Below are 24231 nucleotides of genomic sequence, written 5' to 3'. Positions count from 1 at the left end.
AGCTTTGTTAGCTGTAAAACTTACCGTTAAAACATACTTTGTTTTCCAGCTCTATGACACCAATGCTACACTAATAGATAGTGATAAACAAATCGAAAGGATGCGCGGTGATCTCCAAAATTCTAGAAGTGCACAGGGCGGTCTCGTGAAGAGGTCCATTCGCAACTACTTGTCGATCCGATTCACCTCCGACTCTTCTGTATCCAGAGCTGGTTTCACAGGAATTGTATCAGCTGGTAATGTTTAAGTATTATTAAGATTAACGTGATCAACAAATATTTTATTTATTTTCATAATTTTATTTTAATATATTTGGTGATGAATAGTTTCGAAAGTATATGTAAAAATGTAAACTTATAATAAAAAAAATATCGTGTGTAACCCTTCAAGAGCCAAATGTATCAACACCTTTCTACTGATATTTTTTTGGCTTATTTTAGTATGAATAACCCTGTGGGATGTTATGTATATTGTCAAATCTTAAATAGACTATATACCAGTTTTATTATATCAGTAATTTGTTTTTAGTACGCCTGAGGCTAAAATAGTTCTGAAACTTTGTCACATGTTGGAATAACTAGGAAATACCTCATATATTTTATACCAAGGAAAGTTCAAAAAAAAAAAAACTTTATTACACCTTATAACTTCATCACGGGCCTCAGTATAAGAAACACTCGCGTTGACAAACGATATAAAAAATGAGAATTGCCAATAGTGCATAACCCCTCTTCTCACTTGCTAATAAATTATTATCTTATTTTTTAGGTAACATTTGTTCGGTCAGAAAAATTGCTAAACTTCACAACATAGCATTGATAAATTATTATAGATATTGTTACGGTGTAATACGTTGGTTCACTTTTGCAGAAATGCCACAAAATACAACTCCAATACCCCAAAGTGCAACAAATCCTGAAACTACAACAAGAGTTGATGGTAAGTTCAAACCCGTAAAGGCCACGTAGATGTGCAATTGTATTATCTTAAAGGTATATTATGCTTGTCCTAATTTAAGCAGGGCTACCATGGCATACGTCGACTACCTTTTTTATCATATAATAACGAATAGTCCTTCAACACTGGAAATTAAACTAATTTATATTTTTTGCGCTTGCTTACTTGTTTTAACAGAATCGTGTCTTTATGTCACTATTTGGCATGGCGCCAAATTGAATTCAAACCACCTTCCAGCAACAGCATGAGATATAGTCATTTTTCCAATTCAAAAAATAAAGAAAACACGAACTATTTAGGGTGTGAATTTGCCAAATAAAATTGCCTGCTTTGTATTTATTTTTGTCTGTAAATTTCGCTGTATATGCGCATAATTATCCAAAACAAGATTATAAAATCTACTTCATTTGTATTGTACTTTTGTCCTCTTTATGAGCTTTGAGAAATTCGGTAGGCCTAAACTTGTAAACAACTTTTTCCGAATAACAATGTGCTACATATATATTTTTTTCATAGTAACAGTGAATATTATGTTTGTTTACTGTTTAAGAATTTGTGCAAACTACTCCAATAGACGCAACTTCAACAAATCCTGAAAGTGCCACAACAGCTGGTGGTAAGTTTAACCCTCCAAAGGCTATGTGAACAGGCACAGTGGATCACATTTACCGTATCGACTTTTTGACCAGAGGACACGTTTATGGTGTATAGATAGAGCCTATGAACTTAAAAAAACAACAGTGTATAGAGCCATTTCCTTTTAATAAACCTGGTAATCAGGTGGCCATATAAGACAAATTGATTGATTCTTACGCACAACCGTGCTTCATCACGTCAAAGTAGAAATGAAGGCAAGTAAAATGCACAAGATGTAGAACACAAGGGCGAGTAGAAGGCAATAAGAATAATAAAGTCAAATAAATCCACAGGCACGTCTTTATATATTGCCACCTGATTATCCTATTTAGAATTAGACAAAGTACGGCCATTTACAAAGATTTTTAATAAGCCAGCGCTTTTTGATGTAATGACCCTAGAAAAAACACTGAAAAAATAAAATGATTTGTTTGTCTTTCCATCAATTGTGTTTTTGTTTTTTTTTAATCACGATAAAATTTGTAAAAAATCCACGTTTAAAAGAGAACTTGAAAATGTCGCAAGATTTACTTTAATTTGTAACTTTTACATTGCATAATATTTCCTCTTTAAAAAATCAATTATGTGTGTCATTCCTTCCATCGTTTTTCTAAATTCAATATATATTGCTTTCAGGTGGCTTGAGTTGCTGGAGCATGCAGGTAGTCTCTGACAAAAGTGGTACACCTATACAAAACACAACATCAAGAGTGGACTGTACGGGACAAAGCTGTTTGCTACTGACCGCAACAGCAATGATTCCTATGGGAGAAAGCAGTAAGTTATATCTGCCCGTTTACTTATTAATCACCAAGTGGCATGTTTGAAGTAAAGCTAGGATATTTTTTTCCAACTGAATAAGAGTTTTTCCTGAAGGACCAATGTTTAAGAATGCAGATAAAAATATTTCGGATCTACACAAAATTTTCAAGGTAAAACTAATATGTTGTGTAATGAATTATGAAATGACGAGCATAATATTTCTCTAAACGTAATAGTAATTCCATGGTTATTTAGTAAGCGCAACTTCTTAAACCGCTCATACAGCTGTTAGAGCACAAACTGTTTGTAAGCAGTTGCTTGTTAGTTATTACACACGTCAATTTATTACGTGCAGATAATTTGGACGTGAACATGGCAGTTGGAATGTGCGTTCCCAGCCAAGCCTGTGAGCAGCAAAACTGCAGCAGCTTAGTGAACACGATTCCAGGTATAGTTTTATTGACCTGCGACATGTCCTGTTGCCAAACGAACCTGTGCAACGACGCCAGAGCGAGCAATTCGATGACGTCAACAAACGCTGTGACGTACAGCACTGTTACGTCCGCTACGGATTCAAAAACGCCCGACGTAACAACACCCGACGTAACAACAGTGGAGTCGGGTAAGTGCCAACGAACGGTCGTATTTTACATTGTTTTCCTCCATTGTGATAATGGTTAATGTCAGCATTTTAATTAAATTCCTAAATATGCAACGTTTTTATGCAGGTAATTGAGGATGATTAAATAGGGTTTCATGATAATTAATTATTACTCCTTAAGCAAAAGATAAAAGATATATATCGATGTTTTTAGAAACGATATTTTAAAAGTTTTGAAGTTCTTGTCTTGACAGGTAACCGTGATATGTTTATTTATAGCTTCAAACATTAACAAAAATATCGTTCCGTCTCACAAAATTTTGGAACAATTTTGTTCAGAATATTAAACCCGGAACAAAATTAGCAGTTTTGAAACAAACTATGTTTCCGCGGAACGAAATTGGAACAATACTCGGAGCACAATGCAAATTCCTATATGAGGAATCTCCGTGCTACTGTAGAGTACCGTAAATTACGTTCTAAACTCATTAAAAGCATAACATTTTTTTAGTCACAACAGGTGTCTGTGGAATTGTCAACCTTACCGCCATTGCTGGAACGTCTAATACGCTGACGTCACCCGGGTTTTCCGAGGGACAATACCCGAACAACGCCAAGTGCACCTGGTGGATTCGGGCGCCATCCGGGTACCAGATTGACATCGTGTTTACCACTTTCGCGTTCGAAGGTTGCTGCGACAAACTAAAGGTTCGTTCGTACGCAAAAATGTGTTAAATAACGGAGCTTTCACGCTATCGATATTTGCACAAAGTGATTTTCTTACATTATTTAAGTGAACGAGCAATATCGTCGGAAAATGACTGTTTTTCTTCTTGAAGGCACAAATATTATTTTGAATATTTACTGGTGGTATTTTGTCTTACTATGTAGATTGCTTTTCTTAAATTATTGATCTACAAAATCACTTTTTCCCTTTGTTGTAAACCTTTAGACTTTAAAGTAATGGAGGTCGATAAGCTATCGTTTTGAAAGTTGAAATTCGATAATAAGCGCGTGGTATTTTTAAATGGCACAGACAATTCACTTCCCGAAAATCTTATCACTGCTCAGTGTTTATGCCGTTTATGTATACGTTCAGATTTACAAACCAGCTAATGGCTCCAGTGATCCGAACGTTCTCTTGATACCGACTTCGGGACCTCGTCCCCGGTATGATAACATCGAGAGCAATCTCCTGAAACTTGAATTTACTTCCGATTCCTCAGTGCAATACGCCGGCTTCTCGCTTCGCTACACAGCAGTCGGTTGGTTGATTCGATATAGTGTTATAGCCGGGGCAGGATCCTTGCCAAATAAAGCTTATATCCATCTTTGAGTGTTGTAAAGAGTCGCGAGTTTGCACAAATTTTTAAACTTTGTTAATTGTACGCAATGAGTGGACTGGAAACCGTTAAAATGGCTTTTTACCTTGGTGCCTTTTAATTTTTACTGTAAACGTTTACTACTTTTATTGATGTTAATTTAATTTGATTTACACACGGAATATTGCACAAAACTGTTTAAGTTAGTTTTGTTAAAGTGAAACAAAATAATTGAGAACTCGAACAATGAATTTCTTGATCTGGGCTTGGTATTTTATATTATTTATTCAAATTAATTCTCAAGTTTAGTGTTTTATGTCACCGAACCGATATTGCATAAACAACGAACTAAAAGAATTATAACTATTGAGACTAATATGTCGAGATTTTTAAAGTTGTCCGAACAACTGTTTCAGACAGGCTTTGATTATTTGTTCCTTATCTTCATTCTCACAGATTTACACTCGAACGGCACCAAACCGCAAACTGTAGCGACATGTAAGTATTCAATATATTTTATACCTGATAAAAATCAGTTAAGTTATTTTAACTGTCATATAGGGCTACGTTGACGATACAATTGGCATTGACGTGGCAGGTAAAAGTTTTGACAACCTATCTCGTGTCCTTGCTAATATTATCACAATAAATTATTAAATTACCTTTTTCGGGTGTACGAACTACTGATCTTTACTGATAACTTTCGTCATGCAGTTTGCGTCGACGACGACTTGGTTGTCACTCCTGGGATAGATGTTACCGTGACGTCGAACAACTTTCCGTCGAATTATGACAACAGCTTGGACTGTTGGCTTGTTGCAACCACCTCACCTGGTTACGCTATCAAGATCGAGTTTCAAACCTTTGAGACTGAGGCCTGCTGTGATGGGATGAGGGTAAGATTTGGTTTAAAAAACGATAAAGACACTATTGACTTCAACACAGCGCTTTTACGTCATGCTTTCATCACGATAAAAACTTACGAATACGTTGTGTTACGCCATTGATAATAATCTATACCAGTGGTTCCCAAATAGATTTTATACGATTTCCGCATGTTTCTTCTGCCTTAAGCTTTACCTACGTACCACAAATTTGCGTAAATGAGCTATTTTTGATGAATAAAATTGGGAAACGATACGTCTACAAACAATTTGTTTCTTTTGTTATACTGGATTCTTAAAAAATAATTTTTCTTTACTTCTTACTGCTAGTTACGAAAAAAATGGTTTTAATGTATTAATCTCGGTGTTGTTGCAACAGCTTTACAACTCGCCAGAGCGCCGTGAGGAAAGCCACCGACGAATCTCCCAACTGAAGGGAGAATTAACCGACAATAAAAAGCCTCCGGTCATTCTTTATTCTTCCTCTAACAATCTAGCTATGATCTTTTTCACTGACACATCGGTACAGCGAAAAGGATTCAATGCGATTATATCTGCTGGTACGACAATTAAAGCCAAAACTCAAACAAATATCATAAAAATATAAAATTCTAGCTAATCTACATTTTACTACATACGGCACCTCAACTATATGTAACTTTCTCGATAAGTGAGAACTGTGCCTGGACACGGTTAGTCGTTACGGATAATACCAATGAAATTTAACAGCAAACATCCTAATATGCATGCTTTTGGGGCTGGTCGAAATATTTTAACCTAACCTCGTGGCGTTAAAAAATGCACAAAAAATTGTCTAAACAACTTTAATTCTATAAACACAAGACCGTTAACATACTGCTATCCTTTAATTTACTACCTCTTTTTTAGTACGCCCGAGTGAAGTTGTAACCTCAACGTCCACAGGTAAGTTTTTTTTTTTTTAATATTAATTATAAGCAGATTAATAAAAGTTATGCTTGCCCTTACAAAGAAAGCTGCTTCAGTGGTCAGATCAATTGACCTTTGTTTATGTTTCGCTATTTATTTTGGGGCAGCCATGAAAATTACTTTATAAAGACAAGTGCACGCCCAAAATGAAAAACAACTTAATCTGACAATAACATTTTTCATTTATTCAACAGATAGCGTGACTAACACTGCTGAAACCCCAGTGGCTGCTCTAGGTAAGACGAGCTTCCCAATATTACAAACATTAAGAATGTTGTATTAAAATAAATAGGTTTGTTTTCTGAACACTGCATTTTTTCAATTATTTCTACTTTTTTTATAATACAAAATGTTATTAGTATGTCGTAAATATACAAAACAGCACAACTAGACTTTACTATACGCAGCATCTATATATAATTTTATTTTCAAACTATTATTCCCCAAAAATAATATTTTATTTTCAAACTATTATACAACTACTCCTTTTGTAGATCATTGTGGCTTTAATACGGACGCATCGTTCAACCCTCGTCTTCTAACTACTCCAGGCTACCCATTAAATTACCCCTCGAACCGCAGATGTAGTTGGACAGTTCGCTCCATGCGAGGCTACCAAGTTCAATTAACGGTTTACAATGGTTCTTCGGAAAGTTGTTGCGACCGGCTACGAGTAAGTCTGAAAACTATTATTGTGTTTTTTGAGAACCAGTTTGGTGTGACTGAGTGGCTATACACTACAGCCACCTTACCACATTGACTTGTTAAGGCTTTCGTTTTAAATAGGATCGTATTGGCACGTACCAAATTATTAATTTCAGGTTTTTATTTAATGTCGTAAATGTGCCTCAATTTCCAAAGCTAACACAATTAAACAACTTGTTAAAGCAAGTAATAAAATACAGCACTTTAAAATAGGGTTGGCAAGCCTGTCAATTGACCGCACTTTATTTAACCGGTCAAATACTCATATTGGATTCAAATGTTGTAAATATTTTAAGGGTTGTTTTGTAATTTGCGTTTTTAATAATCTTAATTGTAACTGTTTTAAAGAATTCAAATATAAAATGGTAGGGTTTACCTGATGCAAACACATGTTCTGTGGTAATAACAAAGTTTATGTAATAGCAAAGTAGATTTATTTTGTTTAGAATAAATGCATGTATATGATAAATCGAGTTTGTCATAAAAGGAAACACTAGTTAGGGTATACCACAATCTTGCGCTACTTAAAATTTAAAAGAACCAAATCCCTTGTCTCCAGAGGACCCTGGGGATGATTTAGAAAATTCCGATAGTGAAAAAAGTTGTGACGAGGAGTAAAAATATTTTTAACTTATGCATTAACTTGTTGTTAAATTTCGTTAATCAGCGTGTTGGCTTAACTTGGTGGTTATAGTAATGGTAAAATTGCTACAATACTGCTATAGTATTGCTTGCAAAATGAGCATGGTTTTGCAAAAGTTATTATTGATAGTCAAAAAATGATTGTTTTGTTTTACAAACCATTGTACTTGAGCCAAAACGTTCATATATTTATTTAAAGCTAAAATCAGGTTTGATTTTCAACTTCAATTGCATTTTGATAGTATGTATACTGTATAGTATTTGACCAATATTTGACCTATTTGACGATTATTTGACTGGTCAAATGCTCAACCCTACTTTAAAATAGTAATAAAAGTATCGATATTGTTAAACCTTGATGTTTTATTTTAGTTCTCCCTTAAGATAACTAGTTTATTAACCTAACACCGGCAAAATGTCTGATATAGGGAAATGGTTTCAAACTATTGTTAAACTACATCCCACCTTAAATACCAGAGCTTTACGCTCTTATTTAAAAAAATTCTTATTCGATTTCTGCAAGACATTTAAATCGTTCTGGTTATTTCTTCTTCGCAGATCTTCGACGGTCACAGTACTAACTTTCCGCTTTTGGCAACCCTATCTGGCGAAATAAACTCCAATCGAACATTTATTTCGACGGATCGTCATCTTACAATAACTTTCACCACGGACACATTTGTCTCTGGCCCCGGGTTTGCAGCGTATTTCGTCCTAAGTAAGACAACTTTCAACTTTTTTATATTCTAAGCCTAATTTTTGACTTTGTGAGCAAAATATTACTTTTAAATGAGGTGTTGAATCCCATATCTGCTTTTAAGCAATACGCATAGGGATATACACATAAACAAAACTTTGAAAACAGTCTGTTTTGTTTATTGCCATTTTAGGATAAGATATTTATAAATCTGGACGCAATGTCGTTTTTAAAATACGACGCTGTATTACTTTAAATAAGGTTGCTCCAACCATTATATGTTATATTCAGGGGCGATATGGGTAACACGCAGTGTTTTTTTAAGGTGTTTTTGGAAATTTTCCAAATTTCTCCAGCGGTTTCCCAAATTTTGGACTTGCAACTTTTTGGTATTTAAATGAAACACTTGTGGTCTCTTAAAATTACTTAGCTGTCACCCAAACCAAACCTTAAAAAAACCCTGGTAACACGGTTTGCCAATTTGTTAAATAATAATTACCCGAGCATGACATGATGAAACTGGTCTTTTTCGCCTACTAATATGTTAAGCCTTCGGTGCAACGTTTGTTTCATGCGGCTTTGTTAGCCTGACATAGAGATTGAGTTTACTGTCCTAAACTAGTGCCGTCTCATTTTAATAAGATCGGTGCTACTTAAGTGATTGCGTGTCTGTTGTTAGGTTAAATACGGTCACAGTCTAGAGTCTAGACCCTAAAATATAAAAAGTTTCACGTAATGTACCTTAATCTACACACAGGAAAATAACTACTAAAGATAATTAACTTTTAAACGTGCATTATTAAATGGATTAAAAAATTATTTTAATAAATACAACGGCTTTCATTTGCTATTCTTTTTATTATTATTCTCTTTTTTAGTACCCTCAATGGAAGTTGTAAACTCAGCGACGACACGTAAGTTATTTAAAAAAAAATAGTAATTTAAATCAGAAATTTAAAACAATAAAAAACTGCTTGCTGTTACAAAGACAGCTTTTGCAATGGTCAGATTCTCCGTTTGACGATGCAACTGACCGTTGTTTATGTTTCCCTAATTATGTTTGGGAGGCCTTAAAAGTTTTTAAAACAATGTGCCTCAAAGCACTTGATCTTACAATAACATTTTTGATTTTTTTAACAGAAAATGTTACTAGCACTACTGAAACCCCGGCGGTTGCAGGTAAGACTAATTTTATGTCATTTAAAATATACAATAATGTTGTTTTAAAGTTATAATAATTTTTTTTTTCGGAAAATGCTTTTGTAAAACCGAATGTACAAGCACATACAATCATACATTCACTACTAATCTTCACTATCTGCCATCTGCATATATGGTATCAATTATTCCTACTTAATATTTATATATGCTTTTCAGATTGTGGCTTTAATAGCGACGCATCGTTCAACCTTCGTCGTCTAACTACTCCAGGCTACCCATTAAATTACCCTTCGAACCGCAGATGTAGTTGGACAGTTCGCTCCATGCGAGGCTACCAAGTTCAATTAACAGTTTACAGCGGTTCTTCGGAAAGTTGTTGCGACCGGCTGCGAGTAAGTCTTATTTGGGGGATGTTTTTTTGAAGATAACTAGTAGTAAAGTGACCTAATGGCGATTTTACAGTCAGCTTGTTATATTTGCCCGTCGGAGCTTAGATTTTAAATAAGACTTTGTGGGCCCTTACCTATGAAGGCCTTTCACACTTCCGCCGTCTTGGGTATTCTTTCAGTTTATGAATTATTATCTGTAACAAAAGTATTCGAGATCGAACACAAAAGCATATCACTTCTGAAGTTCAGATTTTTGTGTATTAAATTGTTTAACATACTTCAATTAAACAAAGAAAGGCGAGTAATGACATACAACACTAAAATTAGTAATATTAGAAGCATCAGTCGCAAAAGAACGTAATAAACACATTTGTAAACTTGTTTTTCTGTTTAGTGTTCCAGCACGATAACAAACCAATTTTTTTGTCATATAATGGAAAACTTTAATGTCAATTTGCAAAATATTCCTAAAATTTATCTTTAAACTTTCATATTATATTCTTTATTGCAGATATTCGACGGTCACAGTACTAACTTTCCGCTTTTGGCGACAATCTCTGGCGTAATAACCTCCAATTTAACTTTCATATCGACGGATCGTCATCTTACCATAACTTTCACCACGGACACGTTTATAACTGGCCGTGGCTTTGCAGCGTATTTTGTCCTAAGTAAGAAATCTATGAAGTTTTATTCTGGTTTGAACTTTGTACTTTGTTTGCAAGATCCAATATTTATATATGTATATGTATACGAGGTATTATCCTATCCAACTGACATCTTAAGCAATAATTTTAATGTCAAACGAAGTAAATGACAATATGTTTGTTTTTGCCGTTTAATCCTGGCGCCATGTGATATCCAAAAATATCAGATATTACATCAAAATAATGTTTCTTTAGGTACGACCATATTGTATTGTGCCCATGTGTCGATGTGGCTGTCAAGAGTCTTAAGCAGTGCTCTATATCACAGCCTATAGTACCAATCGTTTTATGTCTTGACTGTTTAACATAACGTTAGTAGAATCATCATACCTTAAAACAAAACAAACACTTCTAAACTAGATTTTCGACAAATCATCGCCTAAATGTATTGATCCATTTCAGTGGATTGTTGATAAACTAAATAAGATTGAGCAATATTGTAGGGATTGTTCGTGACACTAAAAGTTTCTTTTTGCAGCCAAAAATAGCCAAAGGGTTAATCACTGGATTCCGAACAAGAAGTGCGCAACAGGGAGATAAAATATAGCAAATTATTATATGTATATAAAAATTATATGTTTTTGAGCTACTTGGTGAAAGTTGGCATAGGCTGAAAAGAAAATGTAAAAAATGTTTGCTATAGTCGTGCACAAATTCCAACGACCGTTGTTAGGCGGTGATTATAATGCAGCGCCAATAAATCCAATGTTTAAACTTTAAGCCAAAAGTATAGGCTTAGCAGGTTTATTATTAAGTTCGACTCTACAGGGATATAGGCTTATCATGTTTATCTTTTATAGCGACTAATTGGAGATACATTTTTTGCAGTCAGTAACGAGGCCGTAGAAGGCAATGTCACTATGAGTCCACAACCCACAACCACCGCTGGTAAGCAGTGCCAATAAGGATTCGGCGTACAATTTACTTGTTTTGTTTGCAAGCGAAATTATTTAACATATATATATATATATATAATTTAACATATATATATATATATATATAATTTAACATATTGTAGCAAATAGTGTATCTTCGTCCATATGCCACAATATTCCACTGTAAATAGGCGAAATAAAATAACTAAAACATTCAGGGTCAAAACAAAGTATAAATTGTATGGTATTATACTTATAGTATTAATCTATTTAAACATTGTTTAAAATAATTTTTGGTTGTTATTTGCTGATCTTGTTTTTTTGGACTTACCCATAACATTTTTTCTCAACTGATGCAGATATCGACGTAACTACAAACGCTGAGCCTCCAATTGCCAGTAAGTGCCACGACAAGTATACAAAATAATTTAAATATATGTTTCTTATGTCAAAGTTTAATATGCATGATTGAAGTTCGTATTTTTAAGGCTTAATTGTCGTAAATACTTGTGAACCAAGGTGTGTACCTTATGACGATTGACTAATATAAGGACACAATTAAACTTGCTTTGCGTTTTACAGGCGACGACTGCAATAAAGTTTTGCTGGCTGCAAATGTTGTGAAGTACCTTCAATCGCCCAATTATCCTCACTTTTACAACCCAAGATCCGATTGCACTTATGACATAAGAGCGCCCTCAGACGTTCTCTCTATTAGAATCGAAATCCTCGCCTTCGACACAGAATCTTGCTGCGACTTTTTAAATGTAAGCTTCGTTCATCAAATACTGCTCTGTTTCACAGATTTTAATACAGTTTTGGTATTAAGCGATTCAGGAGTGGAAGAACGAATAAAATAGCCTTGGCATTTTTTTTAGTGTTAAAACCAGTGTTGTAAACGAGTCATTTTGAAATGACCTAAGTCCCAGTCAAGTCTATTGTGAATCAACTTAAGTACAAGTCTTTAAAAAACAAGTCAAGTCCTAATCCAAGTCGTTAGTTGTCAAATCAAGTCGTCCCAGTAAAGTCATACTTGGAGAAAGTCAACTCTAAGTCAAATCACTGATATAAAAAATAAAACTAGAAAACATTAAAATTGTTTAAACTTGTTCGATATGAGCAATAAATCAACTAAAATGTTGCACTCAATAATTTTACGTGCAAAAATTGAGATAAATAGATCAATTTTATCATGAAATGTAAAATGAAAATATAAATCACTTATCCAAAGTAATTTGACTCAATGACTTAAGTCCAAGTCAAAACTAAACAAATTAAAAAAAACAGTGACTAAATTTAAAAACAGTGACTATAGTACACTTAAGAGTGACTAAGTACTACTTCAGTTATTACAACACTGGGTAGAACTGTTTTTCCGATTTTTTATTACCGTGAAATAAATTCATTACCTTTTGTAGCAAACCACTGAACGCCGCTCTGTCATCATTCTCTTTTTTACGGTATAGATCTACGATAATGGGCTACAACAAAGAGCGATTTCTGGAAATAGCGTGACAAACAAAGTCTATATCTCTTTATCGTCTAACGTTCGGCTTAACTTTGTCAGTGACGGTTCAGAGGAAAGAAGTGGATTTCGAATTGCTTACTCAATTTGTAAGTAGTACAGATTTGTGCTGAAGACATACATCTTATAATATTATATTATTTATGTTGTGAAATTTTTTTCTTGCTTTAAAACTGTTTTGCTATCTAAAAGTGTCACGATAAAAGTATGTTTTTCATTTGCAATATTGCTGCTTATGTGTACATCAAAAATAGAAATCAAAAGGTTGGTAGAACTTTAAGGTGTCCAACTGTCAATAAAGTAATCTTAGCTTTGGCGACTTTCATTTGCTGCCACGAAGTTTGTTTTTAAAAACGTGTCACGGCAAATTTTTAGAATTACTTTGTACAGTTTAATATGCTGTCTTTGGATACATCCAACCGACTCTAGGTAACACCTTTTTCATTTGCGTGTTTTTCAGCTGATGCTCCAAGGACGACCACTGTAGGACCAACAGGTATTCAACAATGGTTAATTAAATGAAGTATTAGGCTGAACTGGGAATGTCGTTATATTATCGGACCTAAAAAGATTAATTTCTCATGGTTTATTTTTTAGAATTTGCCTCAGTCATGACGTCATCAAAAAATATTATTTGACTATTTTCCAAAAAACGTAGTATATGAATTGCGGACTGACATTCAAAGTATCGGACATCCCTGGACCGTTTTTGTCGAGTTATAACATTGTCCACTCTTTAAGCACTCTTAGTTAAAAATTAATAGTAAAACAAACTTAATAAGGCGATGTTATCAATAATAAGGCAATGTTAAGTTACCTTTCTTCTATGTATCAGTGCCAGCTTGTGACAGCGTTGTACAAGCCGCGTTTACGCCAACATTACTTTCCTCGCCCGATTGGCCGGAGAGATACGCCAACTCCTTGGACTGTCGGTGGATAATAATGGGCAGAGAGGGTTTCACCATTGTTTTCAACTTTACTACATTTGAAACAGAGGCGTGCTGTGATTATTTAAGGGTACGGTCGTTTTTTGTTATTCAACTACTTATTTCATTGATGTAAATTACGTTTATCCGTAAGCCATTTTGCTGTCATCAGTTTTGTTTCAGTAATACTACTATTGTTTTTTTGTAATCGTTGAAAGTTTTATTTAACAAAATAATATATATTACAGTTCACAAACCAAAACGGAATAGAAGTAAGGCGCTTTATGGGAGATCACTCACCAGCTACTTTCCAAACCAACTTAACTAAAATCCGATTGCACTTTAAGTCTGATGGAAGTTTGCAGAAGAAAGGTTTCTTTGGAAGTTTTAAGTTGGGTAAGTTTGCCTAATATAGACTTTAACTGAACTAAACTATATAATTAATTAATTATGTTTATACATTTTTATGAGCGCGATGCGTGTTTTACATGTTTACCTAAAATATCACGATTTTTAAGTATTGGACATACAGAGCTTGTGATAAGAATTTCGTTATATGCACAATTTCAATAAACACTTAATTTTGCAGAAAGAGATCCTTCCATCTCCAAATCACAAGGTAAGCCTGATAAGATCACAGTTATACTATTGTAGCAAACTTGATTGCCACCAAGGGTTTAAGACTATAGAGATATAACAGCCGTGATTTTCTAAATAAGTTGTCATTTTGCTTTATTTTTGTATATGCAACCTCTCGCTTATACGATATTTACTACTTAAATGTTTATTTGATGATTTGAGGCTAGGCCTTTATGTGTAATTTATTTAAAAGCGGTCCGTTAATATAAGGGCAAACTTTTTTAATTTATGGATATTATTTGCCGTCCAGTTATTATTCTGAAAGGGCAATTGGCATAAACCCGATTTGATTCATTATTCACCAATAATCCCATCATGTTCGCTGTGGTACTTGTACTTGTGTTACCCCATTATCAATGGGGGTTTCTTGCAATAACATTAACTAGTCTTTCTCGTACATTGTATTTTTTTTAAATTACTGAAATAAAACTTATAGTAACTTGATATTTTTATGCGACATAATTGGCAAAATTAGGCGTGCTTACCTCATTTTCTTGTTTTTAGCTACTACAGCATCATCACCTCGAGGTAATTTTATTTTTTTACTTTCGGTTTTAAACGTGTTTTGAAAACATTTCTAAATTTTTGTGAAAATGTTAAATCTTAACCCCACCAAATAGCTATCGTTAGAGGCGATATATTAACCAAATAAAACTTACGCTAAAAATTTGCTATTGGAATTATTAGTATTTAAGCTATAATGAATGTGTTAAAATGATTTGCTTGTTTTCAGCTGCTACAACTACAGCATCATCACCTAGAGGTAAAAATAAATTTGTTTAGTGTTTGGTTTAAACTTTTTTTTAAAATATAAAATTTGGAAATAATGTAAATCCTAACCCGATTCAACACCTTTGGTTATAGTTTCTTTTCCTTACAGCCCCGTATAACAGAGGCATTTTTATGGGTATATCTGTTCTTACTCATTTATTTAAAAATGTAATGATTGTTTCTCAGCGCCGTTGTCTTGCGGGGAAACCGCGCAGGCTGAGGTTATTCCCCGCCCCATCACATCGCCGGGTTACCCAGGAAATTACCCGTCAATGTTTCAGTGCGCTTGGACGATATTGGGACGCCCCGGCTTCAATCTAAGATTCAATTTCACGAGGTTCAACACGGAACGGTGCTGCGACTACTTGGCCGTGCGTTGTATTTTTGATTTTTAAACACATGGTTACCTATGTTTCGTTTACACTCGCAGCACACATTCTTTATTAGCTCGTTTGTCATTTAGTTTGCCGCACTTTTCTGCACACTTAGTATAAAAAAAGGCCAAGTTTTAACAGGGATGCCGTGTCTTCCTTGTTTCTAAAAAAATTGCCTATGTTTGTTTAAGACTGACATCACCGACAAACGTTTTTTTGTCTTGGCCCAAATACGTTAAGAGCTATTAAAGGTCACTAAAACAACAAGGGCGACTGCAGGATATTTGTTTTTTTTTTGGGGGGGGGGGGGGGACATGAAAACCTTTATAATGACGTCACTAATTTACGTCATAAAACAATGAAGTTCAATCAAACATAGTGCAAATAAATTTATTTTATTGTTAAACTTAAATTAAAAAGATCCGTGACGCATGGAGCACTAAAAAAATCGAATATTCTTCGAAATATTGGCATTTATAGTTCAATTTAACATAGAAAAAAAAATTGTGTTTAGCTTTTGATTGACTTTTACCGTATAGCAGCGATATCACGCCAATATATTTTATCAATATTTATTTTTTGTTTTTTAGTTTACAAGCAACGGCAACGAACTGCGAAGGCTTAAAGGTGACATTGGGCCAACCCAAGTCGACATACCAGAGATAATGGTCGAACTTACATTTAAGTCTGACCTGGGAATACAATATGGCGGTTTCTACGGCTCTTTTTATCTCGGTAATTGTTTTTAATTGCGTGGATCCATTCTAAAGAGTACTAAAAAGCTTTGGTGACCAGTAAAAAAAATTAAGAGTCCGCAGTCATTTGATTTAAATATGTAAAAAACGACCATAGTTGTTAAGTTATACAAGAACTTCATTACCGTTTGGAAAAGGCAAATCATATTTTTACCTAATCCTACAATATATTACCGACCAGCGACAATCAAATTAAACGTTTAAACAAAAAGTACTTCGTCTGTTGACTATCACAACTTTTTTCAGAACCTATCCCACCACCGAGTAGTTCTACCACCACAACTACAACTCTCTCTCCAAAACCTGAAACACCTGGTAAATTTTCATACAGAATTGAATTTTATATTTCCTGTTAAACTGTTTAGCATAATCTAAAATGAATCATTTGAAAAGGAATTTGACAATATACTTGCGAGGGCTCAAACCGTCTCAAAAAATGCAAAAATATAGCTATAAATGAATACAAATAATGGTATAAAGTGAAAACTATAATTTGCTATACAACCAAAGGGGTGACTTTGGATATTTCCATACCTCGAGCATTTTAAAGGAATTAAAAAGAATGTTAGGTGAACCGCTTGGCACACCAACAAAACGTTCGTAGGAAGCTGTGCTGCATTAGCTTGTTGATATTTCGTCCAGGTTCAGGACCGCTTCCCTGCGGCTACAATAATCAGATCGGAAGTGATCCAGTCGTGCTGTCCTCCCCATTGTATCCCGCGAATTATCCCTCCGATAGTAACTGTAGCTGGACTTTGATCGCTCCCTACCCCCAACAAGTCATTTTCAACCTCACCAGCATCGACCTGGAATTGTGCTGCGATTACCTCAAGGTAAATTTTCAAGTTAAATCACGTTTCACCTAATGTATACGCCATCTAGTTGTATAGGCCACGGCTCACTGGTTGGCCATAAGAACATTTGCGGAGGGCCACAGACTACTTTAAAAAAACTAGATTGAGTTTCATTTGTGTCACTGTATTTAATTCTACAACAATAATGGCTTGAGGAGGAATTAAAAAGGAATGTAAAGTTATTGTTCAGCCGCAAGTGTCTCATTAATGCACGGTCGAATAAATAATCTGTTTTGAAATTAGTTCTGCTGTGTTTTGTTCAAAACCTATTTTACAGTTTCTTCTTTCATAAAAATATATTGGGCCACAGAATTTTTTTGCAACGTAAATGGGCCACGAAAGAAAAAGGGTTAAGAACTACTGGACTACGGCCTATCATCCATGTTTGTTTACTGTAATTTATTTCCCACGTTTTGCAGTTCGAAAAAAGTATGCGAAAGTAGATTTATTCACACTTACTTACGTAACAAAGTGCTAAACCAAAATGTGAGATATTGTTTGATTGAAAAAAAAACAACTTAACTCCGTATCATGTTATCTAGATTTACGACGGGGTAGACCAACGAATGATCGCCACCGTAAAAACTATGTCGGATGACACGGAGACGATTTATCGGTCGACCGACGGGCAGTTGACTATAAACTTCATTTCGGATTCGGGTGTTGAGAAAAAGGGTTTCACGGGATTCGTGCAGGCTATCACAGGTTTGTGCATGTTTTTTCATCGCGAAAAATAATTTAACGTTAATTCTGTTACAAGTCTGTAATCACTAATAAACACCTTTGCAAAAATAATTAGCTACACCAAGGTTTAATTTGCAGCCTATTAAAATGTAAAATAATTATAACAAAATTGGCCTACAAAGATTTGCAAAAATGCCTGTAGTGTATATGCACAAGATACCTTTTGTTTAGATGTTAAGCTATTTTCATCCTAACAGTATGCATTTGGACGTTATTTTACACCTAATGCGTTTAACGTGTGTACCTAATATAATTGTCGCCTATAGAATACGAAGTTCCGGTGGATAGTTGCGGCTTCACAACAACTGCCATCGACGAATGGCAGAATCTTACCAGTCCCAACTATCCTTTGAACTACCCGACCAAAGCTCAGTGCGATTGGCTCATCAAGGCTCGTTACCCGATCGGTACCATCAAGATTTTGGTCGATAGCCTCGATCTCGAATTATGCTGCGACAAACTCACGGTTGGTGCCTCCTTGGTTACGTAGGCGTTCGGTCGCGTTTCGCGATGGAAAAGTTCTGCATACCCCTTATAAGAAAATAGAGATGTCAGACTTAGCATTTAAAGCCTATAGCGATACCTGATATTTTGGATAAAAATATCGCGATGCGTTCCGATATTAAATGACGTCATTGCTGTGCACAAACAAGACAACTACATAAATTAAAACATTTTCATAGGTAAGATTAATTATTGGACCAAAATCAGCCTTAGCGTTAGGTTGCCTTTTTACGTTACAAGCTCCGTTACCTCCAGTTATTAACCTTCAATTTTTGATGAATTTATATTTCATGGTAGAACCGCTGCGTTTGTTAACAAATAATGGCCAAAATTCCTACAATAATTATAGCAGGCTTGCACCGATACCAGAAGAGTTTAAGTACCGACCACTTTGAATCCGATACAGGTTCCGATCCGATACCTTCCTACTTCTAACACAATGTAAACCTTTTAAAAAGCGTATAATATCTGTTTGCGTAACGTAACATAACGCCGGTCTTGTAACAACTAAAAAGGGCAAAGACTGCACTAAATGCACTTAATTGTTTTTTATATGACGTCAATTTACCTCTTCTTTTGGGTAAAAAATAATAACTTGACTTTGACTTAGGCAATTGGCAAGAGTCAGATTTGCATGTTATTTTAAATTTGTTTTGGTAATTTCAGTTTTCCATCCACTTTTACACGGAAAAATTTTTATTGAATTTTTTATTTAAAATGTGGCATTTTTTATTGTGTGTTAATCGAAATGTGACACAGGATCGAAAAAGATCACCAATTTTGATAATTTAAATTTTAAGTTGATAACCTGAACTTTAATTCTTTTTAAAAACGACTTGCTCATAACAGCGCACTATGCTGATATTACAAGCGGCACAGGAAATATGTTTTTGTTTTACAGCTGTATTTATATATATACCTTCGCAGTTAGAGTCTCTTTCACTCTGATTTACTTTTGTCGTTTCGAAAAAGTAACATTACTCAATTTAGCGGCGGTTCTGTGTATTGTAGGCTTACGACGGCGCAAGTCCAGACGACGGAACGTTTATTAAGGAGGTGAAATCAACTGGAATGATTGTTTCGACTGGAGATTCGCTCTATCTTAGGTTCACCTCCGACTCTACTCTTACGAAGCGCGGGTTTGCATTGCGATTCAAGCAAGGTACATGTTTGCTTGGGCAGCCTGCTTGATATGCATCGCTATACATGGAATTGTGGGTCACATTTTGATATACCAAGGCACTACAATAAAGCGAACAGAATTTCACATCTTAGAATGCTATGTATGGCTGTATAAGAAGTACATGTTTTGTCACTCAACTATTCACAATTATTGCAATTATAAACGCTTTGCGATCTTTAAACTTTGTAAGCTTATGCAAGTGTTAAACCAGTGGTTCCCAGCCCAGGCAGCGACCCACAGGGGGGTCGCAACAGATTGTCAGAGTGTCGCCGTGTACTGTTTGTCGAACAAAAAATTTACAAGAAACAAAAAAAAAACAATAAATAGCATTGTAAGGAGTAAAAGTCTGTGTCCGTCTTGCTTTAGTGAACCAGTCGTGTTTTTTATTCACGTTCACTCTTGTTTGCTATCAATGGAAAACGAAATGGAGGTCGCGTAAGTTTTTACAAAATGGCAAAGGGGTCGCGACAACAAAAGGTTAGGAACCACTGTGTTAAACAAATGAACCACTTTCATTAAGTCACATAGAATAAAGTATAATTTTAGGTGACCATAACAAATGTGGAAGCCCAAAGTTGGGCTAATCGTTCTGAAATTCTGCGTTAAACAATCCATTCAGAAATGTTTACTTGCTTAGAACTGTCGACGCCGATTAACGAAACCACGGTGGAGAAGCCAAGATCCTGTCACATGAATATTCCAGTGATTCCCGGAGTCGACAGCCTCAGTGTAGCTTCTCAAGGCACCACAGTTTGCAACCTGGGTGAACAGTGTTTTGAAGTATCGCTTAACAACAATCCAGGTAACCTGGAGATTTTACTTAAGATTTCTATCTATTACGTAAACACGTTATAGTGAGGCATTTTTTAACCTTTTATGACTTTTTTATTTAGGCAAATTTTAAACTAATTCAACTGATAACACAGATAAAAAATGCTGTGTTATCAGTTGTTACGTCATTTTACTGACTGCGTCGTAATTTAGTTGCAGCAGTTGCGGCTTGCGTAGAGTACCACTTGCCTAGAACAGCTGGTTAAAGTTTTTATTAGGACTTATATTGTGTTATATTTTAGATACTGATTATGCTTTTATAAGTGAAATATATTTATCTCATTATAACATCTAAACAAACCGAATTTGGGTTTACTAAGCTTTGTACTTTAATTAACATTGCTATACGTTTTCCTTGGATCAGGTTGGTTTGCAAGCTGCATGCCAATGTCCACGTGTTCGATAATGACATGCGATATGTTGTCGAGAGTCTACAGCCAAGCGCCCTTTAACTTCGCCGACTGCAAGGTGCGCTGCTGCGATACGGACATGTGCAACGACCGCTATAAGAAACTCGGTAAGTTTGCCTTCTGTTTAATTGGGCGCCTACTTGTCTAGCGTCGTTTTTTAAAACCAACATTATAATACTGGCCTAGGTGCAGAAAGCCGGTAAATTTGTAAATTAGGAAAATGCAAAATCTTAAAATTTGCAATATAGCTAGAACACACATTTTAGCTACATTTCACCGAGGATTTACCATTTACTTTGCCGACTGCTTGTCACAACCATACTTAATTCATTCAATAAATTTTACGAATTTCAATCATTCCAAAACAATTTCAGAACCCATCCTTATCAATTGATCTTAACCAACCATTGCATTTTTAACAAAATTGTTGTTAAATTCTTTAGCCTCAAATTCTACGTTGATATCAACTCAGTCGTCGGTCGAAAGTGCAAACAGTAAGTCTATAGAGGTTAACATTATTATCCTTTGATGAACACATTTCCGAAAAGTATACTGAACTTTAAAAAAATAAACCATTTCAAGTTTGTTTGTTGGGAATAATGTTTAACCAAACGGCACGACATTTATTTGTGAAACCCATTTAGCATAGTAAGTTGCCTCACTGTTTTAGATTATTCCATTCCGACCAATGCGACTTACATTGACGGAGGTGGTTCGATTTCAAGTTCGGGTTCGGGTCTGCGGTGCTACAATGGTACAATCGTCACAGTTGGACAAAACGCCATAGAAGGAGGTTTTAATAGGAGTCCACCCTGTTCCACTGGCGAACGATGCTTCGAGGCTTCATTTTCCACCACTGCAGGTCGGTTGTTCAAGGAAAAACATTTTTAAACGAATAAAATTAATTTTGCGAAAAAATCCAACTAACTTTGCTTGTTACCTGAGCCCAGCGTTATGCAATAAATAAACCCGCGGACTATGTTCTAAGTGGAATATTCCAAAAAGTTCGTCTATAAGGTTACGCTTGACTGTTTTAGTTGCCGGATCATTGCCGTCATTTGCGGCGTGCATTTGACACCAATTTTGACACAGGTGTTACATCGTTTAAAAAAATAGCTTGTTAACATTATTGAAAGAAGTTAGCGAGTGAGCACGTTAAAATTTAACAGCACGTTAAAATACCGGTGCATTTTGTACTTCAGGTGATGCGTGGGTCGGTAGTTGCATTCCCGCCTCGATATGCAATTTTATGACCTGTGATCTTCTGCAAAGCACGCTCGACAGTTCCCAGTTCAACGTAGAGCTCAACTTTGATAATTGTAAGCTTCGATGTTGCCAGGACAACTACTGCAACAACCAGTTTCAAAATATCGGTAAGTTTTACAACTGCGTATAGTTTTGGACGGCTTATTCATCTCCTGCATCTATGTTTGAACAACACGCTCAACACAATTGATATCAAAATCTTCGTTATAAACCCTATTAAGTTCGTCGAAAAGTATGATGCATCCTTAAAGATGCATAACATAATATTACATGTTTTTAAATTTTGCAGTACCCATGAATACTACGCTGGAAGAACCCAGGTATTGCCACAATGGTTTTGAAGCCATCGTCGGGTCTGATGGCCTTAGAGAAGGTTCTCGAAGCGCAGGTGGTCCTTGCAATGTTGGTGAACGCTGCTTCGAAGCTTCATTTGCAACAAATGCAGGTAAATATATGAAAACTTGTGTCAACAAAAGTTTATAATAACAAAAGTTTGTGTTATTTGGAACTACGTGGAAAACATAATTGACTCTTAACCTAGTACGAAATTTCGTTACGTATTGGCTAAATCAGAAAAGCGTCGTCCTGTATCAATTAATGTAAGAAAGTATGAATGATCTAAACCATTGCTTTCCAACCCGTGGGATGGTACACACTTGTGCGGATGAAAACAATTGTAATGCGAATAACAAACGTCGTGCGGATGAAAATGGTGCATATTATTATTTTTTATTATGTGTAATACAGTTATCAAATAAGCTGGTGCGCCCACTTATGCGTTACAGGTACAGTAATATAGTCTCTCAGTGGTTCATTGCAGCTTAAGCTTTCTATTTTATATCGGTTAAGACTCACGGTTTTAATACACAAACCCCTTCATTGTTATTTAACAAATAAAACTAAAGGTTGCAAACTTACTGAGCTTGTTTCGTGCGGATGGAAATTTTCCGAAATAAAAAAGTGCGGATGGAAATTGTGAAGGTTGAAAAGCACTGATCTAAACGCTTTGTAAATGTGTTGATCTGTTTTAGTGTTTAAAAGAAATTGTTTCGTGATTGATTGTATGAGAATACGTTAGTCTGTTTAAATATTAGGGTATAATGTAAGTCTCTGAATCATGTCATACCGTCCATATTACCAGGAAATATCACATGTTTTCTCATTCAGATATAGTGTTACCATTAGAAAAATTAATCGGAAATTTTGTATGTAAAATATTGTTAACGAACATAGCTTGAAACCCTGTTAGTTAATACCCGTAGGCCTTTAGCAGGTGTCCGTTCTCTGCGGCGTCTATTCTCATTGTGACACGATAGATTGGCAGCACTTCCGTAAAGCAAAACGAAAAAATTAAAGTTTATAAACTACTGTCCCGTTTCCCATTTGCGTCACAGGTCCCGCTTGGACAGCGCAGTGCATGCCAAAGGAGACGTGCTCGATAATGACATGTAATACGCTGCCGAGCATCTTCAGTACACCCCCGACCTCGGCCCCCCTCAACTTCACAGGCTGCAAAGTGCGCTGCTGCGATGAGGATATGTGCAACAATCGCTATGAGGATTTAGGTAAGTGTGCTGTTTGTTAGATTAGAACCGCTCCTACCACTTGTCCCATGAAGAATCATCAGTAACGCATGGAACACGTTGTTTTTCATTGTTCGTTAAGATATGTTTGATATTTATGATTGCCCTTTTTTAAACTCTATACACTTTTACATTTGTTGTGAAAATATAAGTTATTTTACGAATCGCTGGTTTTGATCAGTGAAATTTGTTCCCAGCCATTTAGAATGGCAACTTGTATTTGTGGTTAGGAAAAACAAGGGATTTAGGTTCCCAACATTAGTACTTTTCAAAATTGTATAATTCGTTTAATTTCTGCTACTTTGCAGAGCCCACCGTAAGCGATATCCGTTTTTGTTACATGTTTTATATTCACATTTGTTACACTCCCGCTCAAATCGAATATAGTGACAAATGAACTCTTAAAAAGCACTGGTCAGTTTATGAAAACCAAGGGTTTATTTGAATCTGTATGGAAACCGGTTTGTTGTTGTTTTGCAGATGCGGTGAGTCCAACAGAGGTGGGAGTGGAATCCCCTGGAGTAGGTGGCAACCCTACATCAGGTAGGAAATTTTTAATATAAGCCAAAGATTTACATAT

At 35.4% G+C, this 24231-nt stretch overlaps 3 protein-coding genes and 1 long non-coding RNA gene across 4 annotated transcripts in view; all 4 read left to right on the top strand.

The window, feature by feature from the left end:
- LOC146133205 (CUB and sushi domain-containing protein 1-like) overlaps nucleotides 1–968 on the top strand; it is a 28780-nt gene extending 27812 nt beyond the window's left edge. The window contains exons 33-34 of the mRNA XM_083397677.1: nucleotides 50–236; nucleotides 871–968. Of these exons, the coding sequence (XP_083253803.1) occupies nucleotides 50–236; nucleotides 871–968 (285 nt within the window). The remainder of the gene's footprint in view (nucleotides 1–49; nucleotides 237–870) is intronic.
- Nucleotides 969–1311: 343 nt separating this feature from the next.
- Nucleotides 1312–2971, top strand: LOC146133204 (uncharacterized). Its single transcript, XR_014501701.1, has 3 exons — nucleotides 1312–1573; nucleotides 2230–2370; nucleotides 2711–2971. It is a non-coding gene; the product is annotated as an uncharacterized LOC146133204 (long non-coding RNA).
- Nucleotides 2972–3064: 93 nt separating this feature from the next.
- LOC146133203 (zinc metalloproteinase nas-39-like) lies at nucleotides 3065–9127 on the top strand. Its single transcript, XM_083397676.1, has 11 exons — nucleotides 3065–3083; nucleotides 3468–3664; nucleotides 4056–4221; nucleotides 4735–4776; nucleotides 4993–5174; nucleotides 5542–5722; nucleotides 6051–6086; nucleotides 6305–6346; nucleotides 6605–6783; nucleotides 8016–8175; nucleotides 9033–9127. The coding sequence occupies exons 1-11, from the start codon at nucleotides 3065–3067 to the stop codon at nucleotides 9089–9091; spliced, it is 1263 nt and encodes a 420-aa protein (XP_083253802.1). The 3' UTR covers nucleotides 9092–9127.
- Nucleotides 9128–9242: 115 nt separating this feature from the next.
- On the top strand, nucleotides 9243–24214 carry LOC146133202 (cubilin-like). The gene is made up of 27 exons (XM_083397675.1): nucleotides 9243–9333; nucleotides 9532–9707; nucleotides 10216–10375; nucleotides 11240–11299; nucleotides 11646–11684; nucleotides 11869–12053; nucleotides 12753–12900; nucleotides 13272–13307; nucleotides 13647–13828; nucleotides 13986–14133; nucleotides 14327–14356; nucleotides 15110–15139; nucleotides 15334–15518; nucleotides 16112–16256; nucleotides 16523–16591; nucleotides 16919–17109; nucleotides 17673–17835; nucleotides 18141–18340; nucleotides 19390–19540; nucleotides 20199–20363; nucleotides 20757–20909; nucleotides 21246–21296; nucleotides 21473–21664; nucleotides 22005–22175; nucleotides 22358–22513; nucleotides 23463–23633; nucleotides 24132–24214. Exons 1-27 carry the CDS (start codon nucleotides 9243–9245, stop codon nucleotides 24212–24214), a joined length of 3531 nt encoding a protein of 1176 aa, XP_083253801.1.
- The last annotated feature ends 17 nt before the right edge of the window (nucleotides 24215–24231 follow it).

The sequence above is a fragment of the Ascidiella aspersa genome, chromosome 9 (assembly GCF_963924565.1).
Source record: "Ascidiella aspersa chromosome 9, kaAscAspe10.2, whole genome shotgun sequence".
NCBI classification, from domain to species: Eukaryota; Metazoa; Chordata; class Ascidiacea; order Phlebobranchia; family Ascidiidae; genus Ascidiella; species Ascidiella aspersa.
Note: the sequence above shows the minus strand (reverse complement) of the source record. Positions and strands in the feature narration are given on the sequence as shown.

Coding starts and splice junctions, on each gene's coding strand:
- LOC146133203 (XM_083397676.1), top strand. Junction 5,723..6,050: donor CAATGCGATTATATCTGCTG/GTACGACAATTA, acceptor CCTCTTTTTTAG/TACGCCCGAGTGAAGTTGTA. Junction 6,784..8,015: donor GTTGTTGCGACCGGCTACGA/GTAAGTCTGAAA, acceptor TCTTCTTCGCAG/ATCTTCGACGGTCACAGTAC.
- LOC146133202 (XM_083397675.1), top strand. CDS start 9,243: ATGTGCCTCAAAGCACTTGATCTTACAATAACATTTTTGATTTTTTTA. Junction 12,901..13,271: donor TCGAATTGCTTACTCAATTT/GTAAGTAGTACA, acceptor CGTGTTTTTCAG/CTGATGCTCCAAGGACGACC. Junction 17,110..17,672: donor TGTGCTGCGATTACCTCAAG/GTAAATTTTCAA, acceptor CATGTTATCTAG/ATTTACGACGGGGTAGACCA.